This window comes from Pseudorasbora parva, chromosome 11 (assembly GCF_024679245.1).
Source record: "Pseudorasbora parva isolate DD20220531a chromosome 11, ASM2467924v1, whole genome shotgun sequence".
Taxonomy (NCBI): domain Eukaryota; kingdom Metazoa; phylum Chordata; class Actinopteri; order Cypriniformes; family Gobionidae; genus Pseudorasbora; species Pseudorasbora parva.
The window spans coordinates 19807352-19832419 of record NC_090182.1 but is presented as its reverse complement, the minus strand read 5'-3'; the positions used below and the strand labels follow the sequence as shown (position 1 = coordinate 19832419).

At 37.7% G+C, this 25068-nt stretch overlaps 1 protein-coding gene and 1 non-coding gene across 4 annotated transcripts; both read right to left on the bottom strand.

Annotated features, from left to right (window-relative positions):
* Window positions 1–34: 34 nt before the first annotated feature.
* Window positions 35–15609, bottom strand: cstf2 (cleavage stimulation factor, 3' pre-RNA, subunit 2). Of its 3 annotated transcripts, XM_067457347.1 has the most exons (15): window positions 15439–15608; window positions 14958–15036; window positions 14699–14868; window positions 14463–14599; window positions 13082–13201; window positions 12241–12363; window positions 7510–7612; window positions 7327–7389; window positions 4213–4272; window positions 3261–3405; window positions 2597–2754; window positions 2341–2465; window positions 690–728; window positions 377–515; window positions 35–214 (listed from the first exon to the last, which is right to left on the bottom strand). In XM_067457347.1, exons 1-14 carry the CDS (start codon window positions 15515–15517, stop codon window positions 393–395), a joined length of 1524 nt encoding a protein of 507 aa, XP_067313448.1. In that variant the 5' UTR covers window positions 15518–15608; the 3' UTR covers window positions 35–214; window positions 377–392. The 3 variants fall into 3 exon arrangements, with proteins under 3 accessions (XP_067313448.1, XP_067313447.1, XP_067313449.1); XM_067457346.1 differs by having other exon boundaries at window positions 7327–7612; window positions 15439–15609; XM_067457348.1 differs by lacking the exon at window positions 4213–4272.
* A 7774-nt stretch (window positions 15610–23383) lies between these two features.
* trnav-uac (transfer RNA valine (anticodon UAC)) lies at window positions 23384–23456 on the bottom strand. The gene has a single exon. It is a non-coding gene; the product is annotated as a tRNA-Val (tRNA).
* Window positions 23457–25068: the final 1612 nt, after the last annotated feature.

The following is a 25068-nucleotide window of genomic DNA, read 5'->3' as shown; positions in this document are numbered from 1 at the left end:
ACATTGTATTTATAAATAAAATAATTTACAGGTATTTATTTCAAAATCCAGTTTATTTCTTCATTAGCAGTAAATTGTTCCAACTATTCATATACAACCGATTTCACGTAAAAGAAGAAAATAAAAACAACAACAAAAAGTTACAGATGTAGAATTCTTACAGACAATACAAAAGTAGCCAGGTGATGGGTTCTCCAATTGCATGCGTACGTTCCTGCAATCACACAAATTTTAGAGTCAGATTTTCACACTTCTCACCCAAATTAACCATGCCTCATACTGTTACATAACAAAAACCATCTTTCACTTTGTCACAGAGCCTGTGATTATCATAATAATACGTTTTAGGATTTGAGGAAGAAACAAAAGCACTCACGTCACATGAGGAGTCTTTAGGGTGCGCCTGCTGTCTTCTGAATCTGCTCCTTCAGAATCAGGATACTCTGTCTCTGTTCTGGTGGCAGCATGGCGATCTGTTCTGGGGTCAGCTGCAAAACCTGCATAATCAAGGCAGCCTGGGAATGTGGGGAAACCACACATAGATTAGTATCTACCAGACAGAAGCCTCGTTACATCACAAAAGATTAAAATTGAAGCGCTCATTAACCCGTGGATGTCAAGTAAACCAGTAATTCTGGAATATCTGGACAGAAATGGATCTGAAAGTATCTAGGAAAAAAAACACCCACCTTCTCGTGGTCTTGTGAAGACACATCTGATGTAGGGCCCTGTTAAAAGACATTTAGATAGGATTAAAACTTTCACATATTTTAATTAAAGTAGTCAGAGAAGGGCTTTTTAAATAGGGCTAAAGAGGGTCCATGGAAAGAAAATGTAAATTAATGGTATGCATGTTCATATTGTGAGATTTTTTTCTATGTCCATCTTTGCAATGAAAACTATTAAAAGTTTGGGGTCAGAGAGACTTTTTTAAACAATATTTTTATTTTATTTAGCAAGAAGACATTAAATTGTTGAAAAGTAACTTTGTTCCCACTTGTCAAGTCTGAACTAATTCATAAAACATGAATGTATAATGATGTTCTGATGAATAATAAATTATGTTTTATTAAACTTAATATAAATAAAAGATTCCTGAAAGAAAATTCAAATCATTGTTCAAATCAAAATCAAAATTTTAAAATATATTATATTGGAAAAGTTATTTTGAATTGTAATAATATTTAATAAATAAATGCAGGCTTGGTAAGGATGAGATAACCTGAACTTTTGAATGGTACTATACATTTTATGTAGCCTGGATGCCAGCCAAACTTAGCCCCGTCCACAACATTTTTTGGTCGGGCGGTTCGGTCTGGACTTGGTCCGGACTCGACAGCAACTGTTCGGACCAATGAAATCATCAGGGCATGCTTTAGACGATGACGGACAGATGATAAACAGTAACGTAATCATGCACGTCATCAAAGACGCTTGGATTATATTTGTTCAAATCCTACACGGAGAGCTTGTTTGTATAAGCATTCACCTTCACGATTTCTCTCTGAAATGATGATCATGTTGGGTAAGTACTCTGAGTATCATTAAATTCTTTTATTTTTTTTGCTACACCTGCAAAGATTGTTTATTCCAGCAAGCGTGCAGACAGGGTTGCCAAGTTTTTACAAAACCCCGCCAACTACCAGCCCTAAACAATAGTTTCTCGGGGGGGTTCTCTGGAAAAAAAATGGTTCGTTGCTATGATTGGTTGTTGGTCTATCCAATTGAGATCTTTCCTGGTTCGGTTGAAACACGCCCCATAATCACAGCCCAATTGAGCAGTTTCAGACTCATATTCTGACTAGAGTATGACCACATCAGGCTACATTTTATGTTGTATTTGCATCTTTTTAGAGACTTAGGCTGTCTTTATTGTAAAGTGTTATTTTCTGTAAAGCTGCTTTACATCTATGTATTGTGAAAAGTCCTATTTGTATAAATATGAACTCCATACAATATGTTTTTTTTTTAATTTTCTAATACTGAATAGGAAAAGACTGATAAACTTATACACAGTAAATATCTTCCAGATCATCTTTAAAATCAAATTAAACACCGTCGGTTTCACTTAAGTTAGTCCCAGACTAAGCATATTTAACTGAAAGCAACTTGCAGTGACACATCTTAAAATATGACAGTGTCGTTGTTTTGTCTTAAGATGCACACTAAGGCATGTTTATAAATTGAATAATTGACCTAAGGCCTAATCCTGGTTTAAGATAAGCCCTGTCTGTAAAACCAGGCCTTTATATTTTAAAAAGGGGTCCCCTCACAGAGGGTATGATCAAATTTTAAAGTTTTAAAACAAAAAGGCAAACTATAGGAGTGTAGAAATCTTACTGGTCTCACTGCTGGAGGTGCACTTTGTCCCATGCTGTGGGGGGGAGGACCCTGCATTCCACCAGCCACAGGAACCCTCTGGCCAGATATCGCACCCCGAGCATCAACAGCTCTTGGATCACGACCTTGAGGAATTAATTTTTTTATTTTTTATTATATCATTTAGAGAAATCCTACAATAAAAAGTGTTATTTCAGAAAGAAGCAAGTATTACATATCCAATTATAGTCACCAAATGAATTAAATCTTCAAGTACCTCTTGCCTCCATGGGTGGACCACGCTGCTCCATCATAGGGCCTCGGGGTTCTCCCATCATGGGTCCTCCTCTCATATCATGAGTGGCGCGCATGTCTGGGGGCGCCATATGCATGGGCGGCCCTTGATGTTGTGGAGGACCTCCAATGTAACCACGACTGTGCGTGAACAATAAACAAAATAAGCTTTTGTTATGAACTTGGCAAAATTGTAAAAGCAATAAAAATGTATGTACCAATAAAGTCTGATGTATAGTTTAGGATCAGTTTTTTTAAGAAAGCAAGGATGTATTACATCGATCAAAAGTGACAGTAAATATATTTATAATGTTACAAAAGATTTCCTTAATTAAATGCTGTTATTTTGAACTTTAAAAAAAACTTAATTTTCAAGGTTCAATAAATCAATTTAAAATTAAAATAGATTTTTAAAATGAAATTTAAGTCAATTATTAAAAAATATTATCACATCATTTTCATTCCATTATATCCCATTACACATCTTATTTTTTCCTTTCTTTTATATAATATATCAGATATTACAGGGCTAATCAATATTGAGTAAAGAAAAAAAAATCAAAAATAAGCTTCCTCACAAAATAAATTAGTCTGAACAGCTGGGATCATCTAATTGTTGTTTGCTACATGGTTTTAGTAGGCATTACCCTGGCTCCACAACATCTCCAGTAACATTGACTAATGATCCACCTCGTGGGTCGTTCGGACCATCACCAAGAAGGCCTCTGGGTGGGATCCCTGGAGGGACTTGTGGGGCCCCTCGCATTGGGGCACGTGGGTCTACTATTGGCACTGTGAAAGAAAAGAAAGAACAATTATACGATTTAAAGAAAAGAGCATGCTCTAAAAGAGAACCATCTATAGAATCAAAATAAAGAAAGAATTTAGTGTCAAAGTGCATTACACAAACATTTTCTTTTATGAAACCAAAGAAGTGAATAATGTTGTATTGTCAAGCACATATTTCATTGCTATGACACCGTTATGATACACCAGGGCATTTCCTGGATAGTCAAGGAAATTAGACTAAAGGAAACAAAAATAGTGTTTCACCTGTCACAGCGACTTTGATAACAGAGAATTTCAACATCTTTACAAAGTGGAAATTATCAATACTCCTCTCTATTCTGCTACACTGGCACATTCCTTTAGATAACAAGAGTTCATTGTTCAGGCTTTGGATTTGGTACAATAGAAAGTCAAAACTGTTTGCAATGTGTCAAACACTTTAGTTTCAGCGACACAATAACAGGACACACCTATATTTCACATTCTATATTATATAGACATGTTGATAATAGAGATTTAACTATAGGCATGTCCTGATATACAAGCAATTCGTCGAACAGTGCTTTTTACAACAAAAAGGTGTTCACTTTTTTTTCCCTCTAAATGTCTATGATTGGAAGTTGCATTTTATACATAGTAAACTGCCACAAAGTTCAAATGCTGCTGTCAAATTTGATTAGGGGTGTGCAGAGACGGGGTATGCAGAGATAAGGAACGCACTACAAAAGGTGCGCATAGGGGTAAGACAATGAGAGGGTGACAGTCTCGGCAGCCCTGTTTTGAGCAGACCAGAGTTAATACCCATACTACCTTGAGGCCGCTCGATAGCAGCCTGTGAAGCTGCTCCAACAGAAGAGTCCTGAAGGTTTCCTGGGTCAGCATTAAGTGAAGAGAACAGGAGAGAGAACTGAGACAGCGCACTTACTGATATTACCCAGGGATGCTTGTACTGATGTTAATGGACATTGGTTAAAGTAGGGGTCGATATGGGTTTTCAATTGGCTAATGCATATATAAATAAGTTTGGGGTCTAAGATTTTTTTTTTTTTTTTTTTTGCTTACCAAAGGCTGCATCTATTTTGATGTTTTGATGAAAAAAATGTTTACGCGTAATATTATATATATATATATATATATATATATATATATATATATATATATATATATATATATATACACACACACACACACACACACACACACACACACACACACACACACACACACACACACACACACACACGTTTTTCTATTTTAAACGTGTCATGAACTGGCTGAGGTCCACTTATGACGTTTGCATAGTTTTTGCATTAAAAACTGTGACCCTGTCCCCTACATGTCTAAGTCTGATCCCAAATCACAATGAACCAACAACACCACAAATGATTCTCTAGCCTGTGAAAACGTGTTACGTTATGTTCAGTTAAGACACGTACACACAATAGATATCAAACGATCTGTAATAATGCAATACTATCACATATAAAAAATTGTTTTACTCCCATAAGTGTGTTGCTTCATTCATTCATGTAATCTCATCCTGTCTGCAAATCCAGTCTAGTGAACTAAGGATGATCTAAGGATGAACAATGCTGTGATACTACAATAATGTTAATTTTAACATTCACTAAAGCATTATTATATCAATCATTGTATTTGTTAACATTAGTTAATGCACTGTTAACAAACATGAACAAACAATGAACAGTTTTTTGGATTTTTATTAACAGGATTTTTATTAACTAACATTAACAAAGATTAATAAATACTGTAACAAATGTTTTGCTCATTGTTAGTTCATGTTAGTTTATAGTTACCAATGAAACTTTCTTGTAAAGTGTTACCATGTATATGAACAGGCTTTAATTTTGGATCTGGTGTAAGTGGGGAATTCCACTTTTGTCAATCTCCCCTTTATGTACAATCATTTGCTGATGGCAATCATCCTAAAACAGTGATATAAAGGTGGTGTGTGTAATTTTCCAATTGTAAGCACTTTAGGGCAATTAAAATATTCAAGACAACACTGAATGTATGGCCAATGGAAGACAGAATATTTGAGAAAACTCTTTTTGTAAGGTGACAACAACAATCTAGAGAACACACACCACACCTTTTAAGTGCTGAAAATGAAATCTCTATATAAAAGCTTGTCCAATACTGCTCACTTGTGGGCAGGTTTGGTAATCATGGAGGTACAAAGAAATACAGTCTTGTTCAAAATAATAGCAGTACAATGTGACTAACCAGAATAATCAAGGTTTTTCATATAATTTTTTATTGCTACGTGGCAAACAAGTTACCAGTAGGTTCAGTAGATTCTCAGAAAACAAATGAGACCCAGCATTCATGATATGCACGCTCTTAAGGCTGTGCAATTGGGCAATTAGTTGAATTAGTTGAAAGGGGTGTGTTCAAAAAAATAGCAGTGTGGCATTCAATCACTGAGGTCATCAATTTTGTGAAGAAACAGGTGTGAATCAGGTGGCCCCTATTTAAGGATGAAGCCAACACTTGTTGAACATGCATTTGAAAGCTGAGGAAAATGGGTCGTTCAAGACATTGTTCAGAAGAACAGCGTACTTTGATTAAAAAGTTGATTAGAGAGGGGAAAACCTATAAAGAGGTGCAAAAAATGATAGGCTGTTCAGCTAAAATGATCTCCAATGCCTTAAAATGGAGAGCAAAACCAGAGAGACGTGGAAGAAAACGGAAGACAACCATCAAAATGGATAGAAGAATAACCAGAATGGCAAAGGCTCAGCCAATGATCACCTCCAGGATGATCAAAGACAGTCTGGAGTTACCTGTAAGTACTGTGACAATTAGAAGACGTCTGTGTGAAGCTAATCTATTTTCAAGAATCCCCCGCAAAGTCCCTCTGTTAAAAAAAAGGCATGTGCAGAAGAGGTTACAATTTGCCAAAGAACACATCAACTGGCCTAAAGAGAAATGGAGGAACATTTTGTGGACTGATGAGAGTAAAATTGTTCTTTTTGGGTCCAAGGGCCACAGGCAGTTTGTGAGACGACCCCCAAACTCTGAATTCAAGCCACAGTACACAGTGAAGACAGTGAAGCATGGAGGTGCAAGCATCATGATATGGGCATGTTTCTCCTACTATGGTGTTGGGCCTATTTATTGCATACCAGGGATCAGGTCATGTTGCCCTATGCTGAAGAGGACATGCCCTTGAAACGGTTGTTTCAACAAGACAATGACCCAAAACACACTAGTAAACGGGCAAAGTCTTGGTTCCAAACCAACAAAATTAATGTTATGGAGTGGCCAGCCCAATCTCCAGACCTTAATCCAATTGAGAACATGTGGGGTGATATCAAAAATGCTGTTTCTGAAGCAAAACCAAGAAATGTGAATGAATTGTGGAATGTTGTTAAAGAATCATGGAGTGGAATAACAGCTGAGAGGTGCCACAAGTTGGTTGACTCCATGCCACACAGATGTCAAGCAGTTTTAAAAAACTGTGGTCATACAACTAAATATTAGTTTAGTGATTCACAGGATTGCTAAATCCCAGAAAAAAAAAAATGTTTGTACAAAATAGTTTTGAGTTGGTACAGTCAAAGGTAGACACTGCTATTTTTTTGAACACACCCCTTTCAACTAATTGCCCAATTGCACAGCCTTAAGAGCGTGCATATCATGAATGCTGGGTCTTGTTTGTTTTCTGAGAATCTACTGAACCTACTGGTAACTTGTTTGCCACGTAGCAATAAAAAATATACTAAAAACCTTGATTATTCTGGTTAGTCACATTGTACTGCTATTATTTTGAACAAGACTGTACTTGTAGTGATATGATAATTTTCTCACTATGACTGGGAACATCATAAATAATATAAAACAATACTACTTACTTATTTTAAGCATACACAAATAATTATGACTGCCTAAATTGAGTACCTGGTCCTCTATCCATGGGCACAGGGCCTCCTGGAGGGATCCCTATCTGAGGCTGCATCCCACCTGTAGAGGGAGGGAGTAGAGGTAAAAAGTAAACTGCTAAAGTAAAGGAGTAGAGTAAACTGCTTTCTATGCACACAGATACACAAGCACCAAAAATAATGCAAGGGCAACTGAGCTTACCAGCTGGTCCCATGGGTCCCTGTCCTGGCATTGGCCCGGGAACTCCACCTCCCATCTGTGGAGGCTGCATCATTTGAGGGGCTCCATTCACATGCATACCCGACTGTGAGTCATAGGATCAATAGAAAATTACTCAATGCCATGAATGAGGAAAACGGCTTAAAGGGATAGTTCACTTTGAAATTAAATATTGATATGTTTTAGCTTACCTTATGGGCATCCAAAATGTAGGAGTATTTGTTTCCCTCAGTAGTTTCAATTTTGATCATTTTAGGTCAAACCGTTCTTGTCTGTGCCTCACATAATGAAGGTCTATGGTCACCACCTCAAAGAGCATACACAGAGAAGTCCAAATTAAACAATCCCCCATCGTAAGTACACACTGATGGCCTAAGACACGAAACGAGCGGTTTGTGTGAGAAAACGAACAGTATTTATATCGTTTTTACCTCTTGTACACCACTACGTCCGACTGATCCGAGGGCGCGCGTGCGTGTTTCCTGTTGTGACATTCGCGCGTTCTGGCTTTAGTCTACGCAAGCGCGGAAAACACCGGAAGTGGATTTCTCGCGCATGTACGTCTCTCATTGTTTACACAGAAATTTGGGATGTGTCACTTTTCACAAGATCTAAACATATTTAGACGTACAGGACATCGCAATGGAAGAAGATTTCGATATATTAACAGACAACGTTGAATTTTTTTCACAACCATATTTATTTGAACCAGAATACAGGGATCAAGAATGTGATACCACTTCCGGCACTTTCCGCGATTGCACAGACTAAAGCCAGAACGACGTGAAGAGAATGTCACAACAGGAAACACGCATGTGTGCCCTCGGATCAGTCGGACGTAGTGGTGTACAAGAGGTAAAAACGATATAAATACTGTTCGTTTTCTCACACAAACCGCTCGTTTCGTGTCTTAGGCCATCAGTGTGTACTTACGATGGGGGATTGTTTAATTTGGACTTCTCTGTGTATGCTCTTTGAGGTGGTGACCATAGACCTGCATTATGTGAGGCACAGACAAGAACGGTTTGACCTAAAATGATCAAAATTGAAACTACTGGGGAAACAAATACTCCTACATCTCAGATGCCCATGAGGTAAGCTAAAACATATATCAATATGTATTGATATACATATTTCATATGTAGAACAAATGATGATAAATATCAGGTCATTATAAATAATAAACAATTGAAATCACAAATAGAAAACGTTTTTTCAGTGTTTACTTGTAGAGAAAACCATGTAGCGAAATATCTAAGTACATTTATTGGGGTTTACAAAAAAAAAGACTTACACACAAAAATTTGAAATCAATGTAAGATTGTCTATTCAAAGATTCAAAAGTTGGGGTCAGCGAGACATAAAAATAAAAACACTAACATTACAAAATCATTCTATTCAAATATCTTCAAAGAATCCTGAAAATGCATGTTTTCCACATAAATATTAAGCAGCACAACTCTTTTCAATATTGATAATGATCAGAAATGTTACTTGAAAACCAAATCAACATATTAGATGTTTTCTGTGATATGAAATCCATCCCAAGAATCAATTACATTTTGAAATATGAATATATATATATATATATATATATATATATATATATATATATATATATATATATATATATATATATATATATATATATATATGTTGTCACAATACCAAAATTATGACTTCGATACGATACCAGACTAAAATATCGATATATCGATACTAAATCGATACCACAGTATAAAAAAAAAAAAAAAAAAAAAAAGATAAGATGCTTAATATGACAACAGAACTTGTTATTTTTTACTAAAAATTAATGTGGCCAGCATGTTCCTTAGGGTTGGGCATTGTTTTGATTTGAACAATTATTGATCAATTGATCATTTACTATTAAAATTATCTCAATGTATGTTTTACAATGAGGTAATTGTGTTGCAATACCTTACACACAGCACAAGGAAGCTTGATTTCAAATGGTAAACTGAATTAAAAAAGACGAGTAAACAGTAATAAAATAAGAACAAATAAACAGATTACAAACAATAGCACAAATAAATGCAATAGAATAGAAGATACAAATGAAATAGACTGCTTTATTTTTTCAGGTAGGTCTAACATTCAGATAAGAAACTAAATAAAAAAAATGCATAGTAATTACATTTAAAACAACATTGGATGATGTTCTTTGTAAAAAATTCAATAGCGTACAGATGAAACTATTAAAGTTACACAAGTTGATCAGTCAAGAGTGTGATCGTTTGTCTTTTTGCAGTTTGAATAACAAATGACTGCGGTCCCTTTAAGACTAACGGGCGCATGGATCCTAAAGCACTGTTCCTGTTACTCGTTCTTCCTGAACTGTTTGCGACTGTGTTTACGTTAATACTCTTCCAGATGTGCACTGATAATTCTTTGAGTGTATTTGACCAATAATAAGCTGGGAAAAAAGCAAATGTTTGCACTTGTATCATGTCAGAGGCGGCTTTATTACGGTAGGCTATGTGTGCGCTTCAGATGTGAGCACGAAATCTGCGGGCATTAGTAGAATTAAATTATGTGCAATCCCGCGCGAAATTCAGACCGATCACACACTAACACTAACACACTGTCATGAGGAAAAAGTCCAGCAGAACGCGCGTTCGCCGTGCTCAGAGGTTAACCGGGCTGAGTGAGAATATGCCGGTGTGTGTCAACTCGCAGTAGGTCAGAGAAGGAGAGCGCAGCTGGTATCGATACTGTAAAAACTGAGAATCGTATCGTTTCAGATATTCCAGTATCGACACATATCGAAATATCGATATTTTTGACAACACTAATATATATATATATATATATATATATATTAGGGCCGGGACTTTAACGCGTTAATTATTTACGCAAAAAAATAACTAACATAATTTTAACCACACTTATTTTTGCACCGCGGAACGTTTTTCAATAAATGAGTTTCGACGGACCGATTATACTGGAACACCAACTAGCGCTCACCTCACGAGTGACGACAACATCAAACCATAGTGAACATGATCGAAGAAGCTGATGAGACTGCTTTGCTTGGCCCCGTGGATGGGAAATTTTGTTTTAAAAAACGAAAGAATGGAAGCGTCGTCAAGAGCATGGTTGTGTGCAAGCTATACAACAAGGAATTTGGGTATCACCGCAGCACATCGAGGCTCAAATATCACAAATATGCTTTTGCTAAACTTAATGGCCAACATTGCACTGGTCTGCTGGACTGAAATAAATAAACTATATTTTGTTGATTAAGCTTATGTATTCAGTCATTATTCAATGGTATACTAAATATCTATGTGAAAAATTACTTCTCGTTGTTCCAGGTCAAATATTTATATGCAAATAAAATGCGATTAATTTCTATTAAAGGGGGGTGAAACACTCAGTTTCAGTCAATCTCATGTCAATCTTGAGTACCTATAGAGTAGTATTGCATCCTTCATATCTCCGAAAAGTCTTTAGTTTTATCATATTTATAAAAGAAATATAGGCTGTACCGGGTCTTTCCGGAAAAAACCGAGCGCCTGGAAGCGTATCGTGTGGGCGGAGCTAAAGAACGACAAGCGCGCAAAGCGGTGACGTCCTCAAGCGTGGAGAAACCCATCTATCTCAGCTAATACAGATAATGATCCACAATCAAATCTGAGGGAGGACATGATTCGGTTTATGGACTATTGTATGCGACTAGACCTTAGAAGTAGCAAGCAAAACGGTTTTGCACGTCAGAATACTGTAGCGTTATACAGAGAACAACAATGGAGTAACCGTTAGCGCATTTGAATGACGAAGCACGCGATCGTGTCGTTTACGGATGTTTACTCATGCGACGGTAGCCAATAGCAGAGACATTTGAAGCAGTTTAAGTTAACTCACCGTCGAAGCTTTATCGCTGGGACCGCTCCGTCAAAAACACACTTCTTTGGTATGATTTGGTAAAGTCCTGTGACAGCAGTGGCGTGTAAATCCATTTTGAGACGCAACTGAAACGATGTTGTGAAGCTTCCCGTCATTTCTGCGTTCAAATCGGTTCAAATGCAGCGCTGCCTTCCCGGAATGCTGTGCTGAAGCGTTGAAGTCGCTCGACGTCACCCATAGGAATAAAGTGGACCACGGCACCACATAAGTGTTCACGGACGACTGGATCTGCATCTAGAGACTGTTTACAGCATGCTCTAGTCACGCGCGCGCGCACCCTACCGGGAGAAGAGCCTGTACAGCCCATACAAGGACCTTCCGATCTATTAACGTCAAGTAGACCCATACTCGAAAAAAACTCGCCGAAACTTGTGAGAAACCGGAAGGAGTATTTTTGACACAGAAATACTCCATCAAACGTCCAACATTAGTTTTTGAAACTTTGTCTATGTTTAGGATGGGAATCCAAGTCTTTAACAGTGTAAAAAGCTCAGTATGCATGAAACAGCATTTCACCACCCCTTTAATTAATTACAAAGCCTCTAATTAATTAGATTAATTTTTTTAATCGAGTCCCGGCCCTAATATTATATATATATATATATATATATATATATATATATATATATATATATATATATATATATATATATATAACATTTTAATTCAGCAAACTTTTTTCAAAAGCATTGAACCCCCCAAACTTTGAACAGTAGTGTCTCATAACCGACTATGATTTACTCTTGTGATGTAAGTGTTCAGAAAATGAAAGATAATAATACTGACCATTGGTTGTGGCTGAGAGACCGGGGCATTGGGCTGAGGGAGGGGCTGGGTAGGTACTGGCACCGGCCCAGGCTGAGGGCTCGGATTTATGGGCTGAACCACAGCCGGACGGTGAAGCATTTTCTGTAAGAGATGATTTTTTTATTTGATCATCTAATATAGCTTAAAATACCACAAACTAAACAACTTGCTAAAAAAAACATACAAAATCCTTGATTTTGCTTAACCCTTTCGCATGTAGAATCACACCTGTGTGATTAGTTAACGTTCAGTGCATCATGTGATCAGTTGCTAAATTCAAACATGCTTTCTCTCTTTGGCTGGCACTGATTCAGTGTTTTCAACAACAATGTTGACTTTAGGTTTCAGACATTTTAATATGCATTAAAGTACCAGCAAAACCATGCATTTAGAGTTTGTTTTGAGAGATAACTCACCCAAAAATGAAAATGACCCCATGTTTTACCCTGAAGTCATCCTAGGTGTATATGACATTCTTCTTTCAGAGGAATAAAATCTTAAGTTATATTAAAAAGTCCTGGCTCTTCCAAGTTTTATAATATCAGTAATTGTGGCTGTGTTTTTGAAGTCAATAAAAAATGCATGTCTGTCAAATAACATGCACCACATAGCTCTAGGGACTTAATAAAGGCCTTTTGAAACCAATCGATGCGGTCGTGTAAGAAAAATATCCTAGGATGGCTTGAGGATGAGTAATTCATGGGGTCATTTGTATTTTTTGGGTGTACTATCCCTTTAAGATATTCACAAATATCTTCTATCTTTGAACTAAGACACTTTCCATTCTTCTGTGTAGTGCACTCCTTTTTAATGATCTTACCAGAGCGATTTCAGGATCCACAATCCTCATGACCACCTGAGCCTGCAGCAAGGCATAAGCTAGCTGAGGGTTCTGCAAGAGCATGTTCCTGGCCTCCTGGGGACTGTTCTGCACACAGAGCTGTACAAGCAAAAACAGGATCAGAAGTCTAACAATAACTTCAAAACAACAACTCATTTTAAATTCAATTACTTGAAAAAATAAATAATATATAACCATGTAAAGGGTTAGTTCACCCAAAAAATAAAATCCGTCATTATTGACTCACCCTCAAGTCATTCGAAACCTTTATGACTTTCAATCATCTTCAAAAAAACAAATGAAGAGATGGGATGATCTCTTATTTCTTAGATCTTATAAAAAAGATAAAATACATTTTTATGACAAAAATATTTACTTTAAGCTTTTCACATATAAACTGATAAAAAAATATTTATTTATTAAAGATTTATTTTTCTCTTCTTTATGAACTTTTTCCATTAAAAGTTTGCTGGAATGGACCTTCAATGCTGGGTCAGAATTTCTCAGGTTTTGTTAAAAACATGTGTTTTTTAGAAGATGAAAAAGTCTCAATCTTTTCTTTTTTTTTTAGGTGAACTAATCGTTTAAGTAACTTGCTTTCTTCAGCTATTTTTAGACCCATAATGTGAAATGATAGAATAAATGCCACCCAATGACAACTTAAAAAAAGAAGGTGAAGCTTTAGTAAATTGTAGGGTTGATGTGGAGCCACTGTGTGTTTGGATACGAAAGCAAAATGGCTTTGAACTAACAAAAACAGATGCTCTCGGATTTTATCAAAAATATCTTAATTTGTGTTCCGAAAATGAACAAACATTTTGCAGGTTTAAAACTATTCCTTTAAGGTTTATTTAAACTTAAAAGTTTGCTTGTGCACAGCACATTTTACAGAGGACAGCTTCTTGATAGAGAACAATGCTGTATACAGCTTACAAATATACTACTTGGCACTGGGAAACGTTCTACTGAAGTTGCTTGCAAAATTGGTTCCGACTGATTTGCTTGATCATCTGGATTTTCAGAAACTGACTCTTTAGTAAAACCAACAACATTATTAACTGCGTGTTTACAATTTCTTAGCGCCTTGGAATCTGAAACTCTAGATTATGGAGGCGTTACATTTCCGACACATTTGTGGTGTTTGGCCAATCACAACGCACTGGGTATGCTGGCCAATCAGAGCACTCTGACCTTTTCGGAAGGCAGGAGCATGTTACAGACAGAAACCAGAAAAATGTGGGGTTTTTTAACATTAAAGCATGTTAACCTATTTTGTTCCACCCAATAAACAAAATAAATATCTTTAAAAATAGCATCATATGATTTCTTTAAATTGAACAGCCCACTTTCCACTAGTTACCTTCATCTGTTTCATAAGCTCAAACATCTGCTCAGGGGGCAGGCTGGCTACTGCCCTGCTGATGGACTCTGGGGCTTCTTCTGGTGTGCAGCCATCTCCATAAGGGGACTCAATAATTGGAGCACCAGTACCCAAACCTGAAAAAAACAAATGTGCGTTTCTATTACTCAAGATTTATAAATCAAAAGTTAAAACTCTTTTGGGGTTGAATTTTACACTTACAAACAATAACTTACTTTTAAGCTCCTCTTTATTCTTCTCACTAGCAGCATTGTCGACACGGAGGGCTCTGCCACTGAACTCTCTGCCGTTCAGGTTGCGCATGGCACTGAGCGCCGTCTCCTGATCCTGGTACTCACAAAAGCCATATCCCTTTGGCTTTCCTGTTTCTCTGTCATACACCAACCTGCAAGATATTTTTTTGTTCTTTGATCAGCACCAGGTTTTCACCATGTGACAAGAGCATGTTGTTGGTTCAAGCATCATTGTGCCTACCTAAAACTGACGACAAGTCCAACCTCTGAGAAAATGTCTTTCAGTTGCTCCTCTGTGGCCTCATATGGGATGTTTCCCACTGTTATCCAAAAAAACAAACATGAAGGAAGGCAGGAAATAAAAACATTCATGTTGCACATTGGTTTACTGTTGCGTCATCTGTTTAGTGACTACATTTATGTTTTTCTTTTCTTTTTCTTTTCTTTTCACTTAGACCATTGAATCGATCCGTCCAGTTCAAAACTTAGTACGGGGAACGTATGATATCTGCAGTAACGTTAACGTTAGTTCTACATCTAATGATGTGCGTACGGGAAACACGTATTATGCACAAAATATTCATTCTTATAATAATTTAGGAATCTAGCAAATAGAGAGATAAAGTGGAACATTATTTATGACACGTTGTAGGTTAGTGATGATTAGCTTAGCAGCTAATGAAACAGAATGGTACAAACAAATCCAAAATATCCATACATACCGAAAACCGAGCGTAAGGAGCGGTCCACGGCAGGGTCCCTGGCGGCTGCGGCTGCCGCGGCAAGTGCTAAATTCGCCATATATTCAACGATACAGTCTCAGTGAACACGACCAAAGCATCAAATTAGACCGGGGAGAAGCCAGAGACTGTGCTGTAAAACTATAGATGGCGCTACACAACTGGTGTGTTGATATTTCAAAATAAGAGTCCGAGCGAGGGCCTTTTCCCCCCCTTTCGAGGGGGGAGGGGGATAGTATAAAGTAGACTGATATATAAATAATTCAGATAAAATACTCTGTAAAGTTAACAATCAATTGTTTGTTAATTCATAGAATATTTAGTATAATGTACTGCCTAGCTGAGCTTTATGTTTAGCCTATCTTCCTTGAAACATAATTTGTGATGCACCTCTTTAGGTGCAGGTTGGAGCAGGAAATAATTGGGATTGCTCTTAAGATTTTATTTTATAAAGTTATTGAATTTTTAAATTTTTAGTGAATAAAAACAAAACAAAAAACAAACAGAGCCGATTCTTGATGCCACAGCTCTTAAGTGTGTGATATACACCACATCATGTGCCAAATATTCTCCACTTAATTTTGACAGCAAATTTAGAAAAATTAAAAATGGTCACAGTGAGAGCTCAGTAGCTGCATGTGTATTTATCTACCTAAATATCTTTAAGCTACCCTGCAGCTTTTAGCTTCGCTGAGGGGTTGTTTGGCACTATAATTCTTTTCTCTTTTTTCCCTTTTATTTTATTTTCTATAAGCCTATCTGCAAAGCTGCTTTAGAACACTATTATAAAACAACAAATAAGCTATAACTTTACATGTTAAGTAACTAAAACACACACTAAAGTTCAGGATTCATAAACAGTTTTAGTGGATCTTAATTATTTATTTTTAATTTAAAAACATCACTCAAAAATTATATAATGACCTTAGAGAAAGAGTAGCTCTCAAACTATACAATAGTGACCAAGCCAGATTGTTTTGTGAATAACATAATTTTCGCACACAAAAATGTGTGGCCCCCACCCCCCAGAATATTTTCCTGTATGAATGCAATAAATCAAAAGAAAGAACAGAGCCTCTGCATTTAAAATAAATAAATAAACTTTATTTACTCATTATTATTTTTTATAGGACAACTCCAGCGAATTTTTAAGTTTATCTTGATCATTATATCTTTGTGAGTACAGTCTATAGAAAAAAAAACTAACCGGATTGGTGCTTACGGAGCTGTTACAGTTAAGGGGGGGGGGGGTGAAATGCTGTTTCATGCATACTGAGCTTTTAAAGACTTGGATTCCCATCCTAAACATAGTCAAAGTTTCAAAAACTAATGTTGGACGTTTGATAGAGTATTTCTGTGTCAAAGTACTCCTTCCGGTTTCTCACAAGTTTCGGAGAGTTTTTTTCGAGTATGGGTCTACTTGATGTTAATAGATCGGAAGGTCCTTGTATGGGCCGTACGGGCTCTTCTCCCGGTAGGGTAGCGCGCGCGCGTGACTAGAGCGAGAGAGGAAATGCACGCCCATAAACACTGCTCTCAGCTGCAGATCCAGTCGTCCGTGAACACTAATGTCGGTTATAGTGCGTGCCGCGCTCCACTTCATTCCTCCACTTTGACATTAAGCGACTTCAACGCTTCAGCACAGCATTCCGGGAAGGCAGCGCTGCATTTGAACCGATTTGAACGCAGAAATGCTTCAGTCGCATCGCAAAGTGGATTTCCACACTCCAAGAAGTGTGTTTTTGCAGGAAGCCGTCCCAGCGATAAAGGTTCGGTCCTGCTTTGGAAGCAGCCGGTAAGTAAAACTGCTTCAAATGTCTGTGCTGTTGCTTATCGTCGCGTATGTAAACATCAGTAAACGACACGATCGCGTGCTTCGTCATTCAAATGCACTAACGGACTTCATTGCTGTTCTTTGTAACTTATAACGTTACACTAGTCTGACGTGCAAAACCGTTTTGCTTGCTACTAAGGTTTGGTTGCATACAATAGTCCATAAACCGAATCATGTCATGTTGACAGGCCTCTAAATACAGTACATACCACAGAGACGGACGTCCTGCTGTTGCTGTTTCTATTTCAGCCTCCGAATTAGATTCTGGATCATATCTATTAGCTGAGCTAGCGATGGGTTTCTCCACGCTTGAGGACGTCACCGCTTTGCGCATATGTCATTCTTTAGCTCCGCCCACACGATACGCCTCCAGGCGCTCGGTTTTTTCCGGAAAGACTCGGTACAGCCCATATTTCTTTTACAAATATAATAAAACGAAAGACTTTTCGGAGATATGAAGGATGCAATACTACTCTATAGGTACTCAAGACTGACATGAGATTGACTGAAACTGAGTGTTTCACCCCCCCTTTAATGCCCAAAGCACTCAGCTAAAATGGCAGTTATGGGGGCATACATGTAAAGTGCGTATTTGTGCCACTTAAAAGACACAAAATGGAATTCAAGTTGGGAAGAGTGTCGTATGTATGAAGAGGCTCTGCTCATCGGTTCTCAGTATTGAACGTGTCCGAAAGAAACGGTTTTCGGTTCTGTACTGCTAATCCGAGAACCACTGCCCGCTCAGTTACACGCGCATGCTCAATATCAGCTGCTCGTGAGTTCATCAGTTATCTCAGCAAAACATGTCTCAGTTCAGTGAACGATTGGAGTTTACAACATATAATTCAAGACATTCGTTTATTTCTAGTCGGAGGGACTGTCATTCATGTCAGAAAGTGAGTAACTATGTGATCAGCGCTGATTTGAGACGTGAACTGTTTAGAACGATTCAGTCTGATTTGGTGAACTGGTTCGACCGGTTCACTAAAAATAACCGGTTAAAAAGAGCGATTCGTTTGTGAACCGGACATCACTAGAGTGATGATCTGATCGGGCTCACAAGTGAAGAAGAAATGGTTAACGGTTGTGCCTTTCCGTATTGTGGCAACAGAATGTGAAAATTTGCAGCGAACACTTTGACAAGGATGACTAACTTACACAGACACAACACAGTGGGGCCGATTGAAGAAAAATACCATTCTGTGGTCGAAGATGGGTGTATCCACTGTGGAGGTAATGTAAACATTATTTATCCTTCCATTTGGGCACACACGGCTTGAGGAAAGATATGCAGTAATAAAATAATCATGCTTTACACACACAACGCTCTTCCCAAAAGGCTATTTGCCTTTTTTCCGTCTCCAACTGAGTTCCCACGGGACTGCAGCGTGAGATACAGCCAGCCGTCTAAAACACTATTTAGGTGAATTTAAACAATGGCTAAGTGGCTAAATGCATCTCATTGTCATGTAAGGAACCTGCATGTTGGACAGACATTTTAATTGTATTTTGTGTCTGTTAAGAGGCACAAAGACATCTTTTACGTTTATGCCCCCATAACTGCCGTCTTACCTGGGGGGGGGGGGGGGGGGGGGCTCTGGGCATAGCTCCGTGTTGCAATCACCAATCCGGTTAGTTTTTTTTCTAACCAGATGTGCATTTCCCTATTGATCTGCCGGTATTTTGTGTGTGCGCGCCGAACTGTGCCGTGATTTACAGTAACAGTGTGAGGATCACGGACTCGGGTGCGCTCTTGTTCTGAAAAGTAACCTGCGTATTCTTATTGTATTGTATAGCCGATTGTAATTTAGTTCAATAAAACATGTAGGCCTACTGTGGTGATGGTGTTAAAGGAACTGTATGTAAGAAATGTATTTCAATTAATCATAAAATGGCCCTGATATGTCACTAGTCATTAAAAAAAATATATGTTAATTTTAAATACCACTGACAACAGTAGTCCAAGCAGGATATTGTAATTTAAAAGCCCTCAACTGATGTTGATGTTGTCATGTTGAGTTTTAGCCTGAAGCTCCACCCTCCACCTATCGACCAATCACAAAGTCAGTTGTGTTTGGGCATCCAGATCTGCTCTAGTTAGCACAGCTGCAGCTACAAACATTCCTGCTGATCCTGCAGCCTATCTGGCAACCTCGAGTCAGGGGGGACGGGGAGAGGGAATAGTGATTGCAGTGCCAGTTTTGGCCACAATCTTACACACACTTCCTTTAATAATTTACCTCTGATATGACTGAGAGTGAGCTTCAGTGCATCGCGCTCGGACTGCAGAGAATGTGCTCGCAGTGAAAAACACACTTTTCTTTTAACCTGGAGTAAAATATGGTAGCTTATGTAGGCTATAACTGCACTTGTTTCAGAGTAATGTTTTTGCTAACCCTTCTTTCCCTATTAATGTTTGCTACTGCATTACGTCTATGCCTGATCTCAATTTCTCCAACTACAGGCCATGGATCAAACAGAAAATGTGCGCTGCGTTAATAAAATTAGAGTTGAGTCTGAAGTCTTTCCAGGACGAGTCTGAAGTCGAGTCTAAAGTAAATGTGTGTGACTTAATTAACTGTAACAGCTCCGTGTTGCAAGGACCAATCCGGTTCGTTTTTCTTCTATAAACTGTACTCACAAAGATATAACGATCAAGATAAACTTAAAAATTCCCCGGAGTTGTCCTTTAAAGAGGCAGGGTCTCAAGCCCCCCTGAGCACACCACTCTTGTTGTGTTGTGGAAGCCATATTAAAATCATTTTGAGACTACTCAATTGGGTTACTTAAAAAATACTTCATTCCATGATGTTGAAGTTATGTGAACAAATTATGTTTGTTTAAATTAACTGATTCATATGGAACTGATGTGTGTGTGTGGGGGGGGGGGGGGGGGGGGGTATTTTGACAAGGTTGCCTGCTAAAATTTGCACTCATGGTTCTATATATCACATAATAGTCGCGTCAACCCGTGGACATAGAAAACAACCCGCGGAAAAAAACGTGGACTTGGCAACACAGTGCAGTTGAGCTCTGTTAACATTTGACAACTAGCGTAATACGTCGATTCGTTGCTCTGATTGGTTGTAGGTCTATCCAATTGCCTTGTTGATGCTAGAGATCAGAAGAGAATGGGCCGATATAAGCTGATAGAAGAGCAACTTTGACTGAAATAACCACTCGTTAAAACCGAGGTATGCAGAAAAGCATTTGTGAAGCCACAACATGCACAACCTTGAGGCGGATGGGCTACAACAGCAGAAGACCCCACCGGGTACCACTCCTTTCGACCACAAATAGAAAAAGAGGCTACAATTTGCACAAGCTCACCAAAATTGGACAGTTGAAGACTGGAAAATGTTGCCTGGTCTGTTGAGACATTCAGATGGTAGAGTCAGAATTTGGCGTAAACAAAATGAGAACATGGATCCATCATGCCTTGTTACAACTGTGCAGGCTGGTAGTGGTGGTGTAATGGTGTGGGAAATGTTTTCTTGGCACACTTTAGGCCCCTTAGTGCCAATTGTGCATCGTTTAAATGCCACAGCCTACCTGAGCATTGTTTCTGACCATATCCATCCCATTATGACCACCATGTACCCGTCCTCTGATGACTACTTCCAGTAGGATAATGCACCATGTCACAAAGCTCGAATAATTTTAAATTGGTTTCTTGAACATGACAATGAGTTCACTTTACTAAAATGGCCCCCACAGTCACCAGATCTCAACCCAATAGAGCATCTTTAGGATGTGGTGGAACAGGAGCTTAGTGCCCTGGATGTGCATCCAACAAATCTCCATCAACTGCAAGATGCTCTCCTATCAATATGGGCCAACATTTCTAAAGAATGCTTTCAGCACCTTGTTAAATCAATGCCACGTAGAATTAAGGCAGTTCTGAAGTAATCCTTTAGGTGAGTGTGTATGTATATATATATATATATATATATATATATATATATATATATATATATATATATATATATATATATATATATATATATATATATATATATATATATATATATATATATATATATATATATATATATATATATCTGTTACTGATTAACTAGTCAAAACTCAGGAAGACACACTATTAAATCAGTAGAATCAGTCCTTTATATATATATTCTTTTATAAAAGATCAATTAATCAAGAGCATGTTGATCAATATTTTGTTTATTATTTACTGTAAATCATGTAATATGTTCCTTCAGAACCTTGGACAGCTCCTACACTGTCATTAAATCAAGAAATTGCAATATTTAACTATTTCAGTAAATCTGTTCAGTGAGGACAACCTTATGCCATCTCTTGTCTATAAACTCCAAATGAAAGGCAGAAAATTGTCTATTGTTCAGCGTTTATTTTGCTCATCATTTTAGAGAGTGGAAATTTGATATTATATAGCTTTCACAAGCTGTAATGCTTACAAATGTGGATTAGAGTAACCTCTTCCCAGAAGTGATATTATTGTATGTATTTCAAATGGTATTTATTTTAGCTTATTTCATAGCATAAAATATGTCTGTAAAAAGCTATAACCATGCCTCGTGTGCCAGAAACCCAACCTTTTTTTTTTAGTTGCCATTGGATTTGTCTGAAAATTGATATTGTCAGATATATTGAATTTATCATCCTGTTAGATGATTACTTTATGCCTAAACATACACTTTTTCCTTTTAACAATGGCTCACATACTGTCAATGTTTGCTCATTTTGGCCTTCACATACATAACTATTAGGAAAATCAAAGGGATGAGACTAAACTCAATTGTGTATTTCAGATGCTGTCATGTACCAACTTCATCATCTGCAGGGAGAAACTGCCACTCTAAATACACACATAATGAAGGACATAAAGAAAGAGGATTGTGAAGATATTTCACTAGGACTTCAACTTGGACTTCATTATATCTAGGCTATATCATGCGCAATATCAATTGTTATTTATTAATTTATTCAGCTAACTGTTGTTAGAGCACTGCCAATTTTGCCACAATTTGCCATGTCAAAAAGAAAAAAGAAATGTTTAATATAGAAACTGCACATGGGTTCAAATCAACTTGCTTTTTTTTAATCTAGCATTCAGATAGAGGAGTAAAAAACAATTAATAAATAATAGCCTATAAAATAACAATGATACTATTATTAAAGCACCACAAAGAGTTAGCCAAAGAACCCTCTTGTTTAGAAGAGTGTAGCAAACATGGTTATTTGAACAAACTCAATTTTGGCATTAAAACTATTCAGTATCATCTTCATGTTAATTTTATGTCATTTCTAATTAAATAAAAATGTATTGATATTAGAGCATTTGCCTGTGCATTAAAGTACTAAGAATTAAACTATCTCTTAATATCCCCAGTGAATTTCCATATCTCCCCCATCCAGTAATTTCCCCCCAGTGGTCAGAGGTTTTCAACTGAAGCAAAACAACTTTTCTAGCTACTTTTTCAGGTTTTTCTGGTAGGCTACATCAATAAACATAAAAACATTAACATTTTGTCTCGGCTCTGTTGAAAAATGAAACAGAGGCTTAATCTTACGGTGCAATCATAGACTATATTTTTTTTATTAATTTATGATTAAAACAAATGATCATGACATTTATAATAGCACTATGCCACAAGTGTAGCACTGGGCCAAGTTGCGTTAATTAAAGTCTACTTTAATTTGTGACTTAATTTGTAGGAAAGGCAATCAAGCCGTAATGTGTAATGCATTAATGCATTAAAGTTAACACTAGGGGTCGCACAAACACTATTTTTGACTTCACGCTAACACGCCGCTTAGCCTATATGTCGCCTGTCGCCGTCATTAACCAATGGTTTTATTTACTGTTGAGCTAATGGCGTTGCAATTTGATCCATTTTCCACCAAATGATACAAATATGATTTATTTATAGCACTCAGAGTTCCACCGGCCTATTCAAGCGGCCTGTCCGCTCATAAGATGCGCGTATCACTGATTTTTATACATTGTTATGCGAAACCATGTTTACCAGGAAACACCACGAGCGCTTGTAGAAGCCGCGACGTCATTCGGGGGACTAAACGTCTGCAAACCATAACACGAAAAACGCTTGGTTCCACTGGGGCTCGAACCCAGGACCTTCTGCGTGTAAAGCAGACGTGATAACCACTACACTATGGAACCGCTTATTTAGGGGCCAAGCACCGAAGGTGCGGAGGCACCTATTGAAATCGTTAGTGTTCCTATTATTAGGGGCCAAGCACCGAAGGTGCGGAGGCACCTATTGAAATTGTTAGTGTTCCTATTATTATTATTCTGCTTCTTCTTCTTCTTCTTCTTCTTCTTCTTCTTTTTCTTCTTCCGCCATAGGAGTCTCTGGCAGCCCATAGAACCGTATGGTAAAAAGTTGTGAAATTTGGCACACTCATAGAGGCCAGTCTGAGCTGTCACTATAGCAAATTTGGTGCCTCTAACTCAATCCCTCTAGCGCCACCACCTGTCCAAAGTTTCACTCATATTTATGCTTATAACTTTTGACCCCTAAGGGCTAGAAACAAAATTCTTTTTTCATCGGATTCCTTGGCTCAAGCCGATTCGATTTCACCCTATGATGTCATTTTCCGGTATGCAAATTTTCCCGCCATTTTGAATTTTCTGAAAAACCTACTTTTTCGAACTCCTCCTAGGCCGTTGCTCCGATTTTCACGAAAATTGAAACAGATCATCTTCAGAGCATGTTGACAAAAAGTTATGGAATTCAAGTTGATTCGTCCAATTGTTTTCAATAAACGCACAAACAAATTTTACGTGGAGGTTGCAAAAACACACTAAAGGCTATATCTCCGCAACGCTTTATCGTATTCAAACCAACCTTGGTACATGTCATCACAAGCATGACTTGAAGCAACATGCAGCGTTTCGGCGCAGCGCCACCTACCTGTCCGGAGATACGAAAAATGCCTATTTTGGCTTATAACTTCTGAACCGTTTATCCAAAAATCATAAAATTGGTCTCATTAGATTCAGGGCGTCATGCCGAGTCGACTGATATCCAATTTTACCATGTCGGCCATTTTGGATGTCGGCCATTTTGAATTATGTGCAAAAATGCTGTATTTTATGAACGCATGAACAGATTGTTATGAAACTTGGTATGGGTCATCACCACGATGCCCTGAAGTAGCCTGAGAAGTTTCGAAACAGCGCCACCTAGTGGAGAATTTTTTTTTTCAAACGCTTATAACTTTGGGTGTGGTTGACATATTTTGATGGGAGTGTGTTTTTTGGTCTCCTGAATCCTTGCCGACTCCAACGATACCAGACTTGCCAGGTTTCGGCATATGGTTTGCGCAGAGTTGTAATTTAGTGCTTAAAAAACATTTGCTGATATCTTCGAAACCGCTAGTCCGATCGAGACGAAACCAGCCTCAGAAGTTCGGAAACATAGGTCGATAGCTATACGCTAATGCCCAAATCTCAAAATATTGATAGTAAGGGGTAGTAAAATCCAATCAAAGTCAGGTGTCAGTCCTTTTTTACGTGTTTTTTCATATAAATGTCTATAACTCCAAAACAAAATGAGATATTTTCACCAAACTTGACACACATATGTATGGGCTCACTATGAGGACACATAAAAAAATTGGTGGGATTGTGCCTCTTGGTGGCGCTATAATAAAACAAAACATGAAATTCCCATTGACTTCAATGCAGTATTATGGTTTAAAATGCTAATGCTATAATTTACGAATGCATTAGCGTATCGTTACAAAACTCGGTATGTGTCTTCCGCTCC